At 31.8% G+C, this 3,231-nt stretch overlaps 1 protein-coding gene across 1 annotated transcript; it reads right to left on the bottom strand.

The window, feature by feature from the left end:
• Positions 1 to 219: 219 nt before the first annotated feature.
• Positions 220 to 2,650, bottom strand: LOC132719458 (uncharacterized; the record flags this gene model as incomplete). The annotated part of the gene is given in 2 exon segments (XM_060703228.1): positions 220 to 1,650; positions 2,486 to 2,650. Coding segments are annotated over 2 exon segments (362 nt in total), but the record flags the coding sequence as incomplete, so codon positions are not given.
• Between the last annotated feature and the right edge of the window lie 581 nt (positions 2,651 to 3,231).

Raw genomic sequence — 3,231 nt, 5'->3', positions numbered from 1 at the left:
AACTATAGTGAATTAGATTTTTGTATGGAAGTCAAAATACTACTTTGTTTACATTTTTCTACCTTTACGACACGTAACTGCATGTTCAGCACTACATTGTTAGTTTTAAAACATCTTACATGCACCTAATTAATTATTTATACATTTTTAAACACATGTTTGACATTTCTACAATATTAAAAAATATGGATTTCTGAGGCATATTTGTGCCTTTAAATAGAGTGTTCAATAAATTAATAATATTGCTTATCTTCAATATTATATAATAAAATAATGATACAGCAGCATTACCCTCTTGTACTGTATTAGATCACGTGCGTTCAGGTTAAGAAACTGCTAAATCAAAACATTTTTTTCAGAGTCAAATCATTTTGATCGAAAGTTAAAAAGTGTGATACAATGTATGTAATTCTCGACTATCCGCCTTAAGTATTAATTATTAAACAATAACTCTTGCTGCAGTCCCGTTATGATATTGATTTGAAAAGTAGAATCCGTCGATGTTAATAAAGCAAAATATGGAAATCACATATTAATTTAACACCCAATGAAGTTCCAGTGTTTGATCCATGTGACCTTTTAATATAAATCATAATCGAAGCCTCGTTTTCATTTTCCATATTGCACTTTATCTAGACGCCAAAATAAACCACGTAAAATCTATATTGTACTAAGAGTAAATCTGCCTGATGTCGTTGATTATTCTTGTTTAATTAAATAACCACTTAATTATTTAATGCCGTCTGCAATGAACTATTTTTTTACTGAACGCAAAATTCTGTCTAAATGTTTTTTAAAAAAATGGTGGTGTGAAATTGAGGCCATCAAACAAAATTGCTGGAAACTAGCGCCTCGTCCAATAGACGTTGTATATTTGTGAACTGTATTTTGTATCTAATTGTGAATTGTTTATTGAAAGGTCGAGTGTCTTTGCTTTTTAATATAAATTCTAGTATATACATTTTTGCATTCTATGTGATAAATACTCACTCACTCACTCACTCACTCACTCACTCACTCACTCACTCACCAACTCACTCACTCACTCACTCACTCACTCACTAACTCACCTCTCTCAATTCAATCTAAAAAAGTACACTGATATTTTAAGACGCACATAAAAATATTTATATATAAATATATATAATAAAATGAAAGAAATAGATATAGATGCCTACACTGAGATGTATAATCACATTTTCATAACATTTATACTTACTATATCAATTGATACATCGCTTATTTTGGCCCTTTTGTTTCTTTTTTCGTATATGAAAATGTCACTTGTAAAGTCATATATACATGTACACTAAACAAAACGAGTATTTTGATTACGTTTTACTCACGAACAGACTAAAATAGATTCGAAGAGACAGATATATGTGTTTATAATATAATTTAAAAAAATATTTCAATACATTTGACGTAATATTTGTTTATTAATAAAATTTCGCTAATCGTCCAGTTTCATTTTCTTTGATGACCGGAAGCTCCAAAGGCATCCCAGAATTCCAATTATCCCAGCAGCAATGGCAGCGCAAGCGGAACCAACGGCCGTCCAGTAACACCACTCAAGATCGTCTCTCTCAAAATCGTAATCCTCTTTTACGTCAGTGTAGTACAAGATAGGTCCAATTCCAATTAGAATACCTGTAATTGAAATTAATATAAATAGACATCGTAATTACTATAAATAGATCTTGTTTAAAACAGGGGAAAAACAGCATGTGAAATGCATTTCATATTTTCTATACATTTCTTTATTTCGTTTAGTTACTAAAAATGCTTAGTTCAATTGTTTGAGATTTATTTCAAAACCTAGTTAAATTACACCAAAAACATAAAAAAAAAACATCAGCGGCTATAACCATCAATTCATTTTTTTTTCTTAAATGTAAACAAGGAAGTAAACAAACCAAATGTTTTTGCGTTTTACCCCTGCTTTAAAAGATACAACATTTATCGAACTTATCTTCAAAACAGATTGTCACAAACGTACAATTTTAGTTTTTCAAACACGCTGGAAAAAGTTTCTTGAATAAAGCAACTGTTTGTACTTTCTGGGCTGCGACATACCCATTTAACAAGATTTTAACATTTCTACCCCTAAGTCAATCAAAACGGAGAATTTAATACCACGCGATAACAAAATGGACGAATAGGGCGCCAACGTTAACATGGCACGCCATCAGCCATGATTTTGTCTGATTTAGTGTATATAGTGCGAAGCTCGAAACATGTGTGTAAACTCTTACGGGGTAAACAATATATGACATACTCCTCTTAAAAGAAGAATCATTAGCTCTGCATGTTGTTTAGAAAGGAGGCGTTTTTCACGAAAGAAATGTTTTTTCGAATACCTGGCTGAATGGCGAGTGTTGGTATTTTTGAAAATGGTAATACTGTGTGTATGATACCACAAAGAGGTGGTGCTACTCGTCACACATTTAAAGAATGGATAAACTTTATGTCTAAAATTGCTGACCTGCAATGATTGCAACGACACCCGAACCAAAAACTATAGAATTTATCCGAAATTTATTGCTCTCATTGGCACAGCATCTAGTACATCCTGCCAGAAACATGACAATACAGAGAAATCCCAGACCAATTATAATCACGCCTTTGATTGCCTTCACGCCTTTTGTATCTGGAAAATAAAAGATATAGTGACAGCAATATGGCAACATAAATTGGTGATATGAAAATGTTGAAGGTATAGTATATGCTATCATCCATGTTCACACTCCACCCTAGCACCGCCTTATTTCAATTGAAACAAATTCAACATTTAAGTCAATCAATGATAATGTAATCTCTTACGATACCCAATCCCTTTGTTTGTAGAGCATATGTACATTATATGTTATTAGACTGCAGTAATATTCGATGATAAGTAAAAATGTCTTCGGTAAAATTCAAAACGCTTAGAAATACGAAACACTCCACTTTTGTTTTGGTTTGTTTTGTTTAAGACACGTCAAAGTTTGAAACTTTCATAGAAATTTTCACTAAGTCTGAAAAGAAAAAAACGGTAGCATGGAGTACAAGGGATTAAAATGCAAAACAACAGTCGTAGACTTGTACAGAAAATCACATGTAATATTAGACCAGACATCATTATGATGTTATAAATGATAAATATTGAATATTGAACATGAATCAGCGTTTGTCTACTGTAAAATCCATATTTTGATCTCCAAACATTGTATATAAGCACTGTACGTAGGA

Source organism: Ruditapes philippinarum, unplaced genomic scaffold, assembly GCF_026571515.1.
Source record: "Ruditapes philippinarum isolate M1 unplaced genomic scaffold, ASM2657151v2 ctg27512_1_1_1_1, whole genome shotgun sequence".
NCBI classification, from domain to species: domain Eukaryota; kingdom Metazoa; phylum Mollusca; class Bivalvia; order Venerida; family Veneridae; genus Ruditapes; species Ruditapes philippinarum.
The sequence above is the reverse complement of the archived record's forward strand: the minus strand, read 5'-3'. Positions and strand labels throughout refer to the sequence as shown.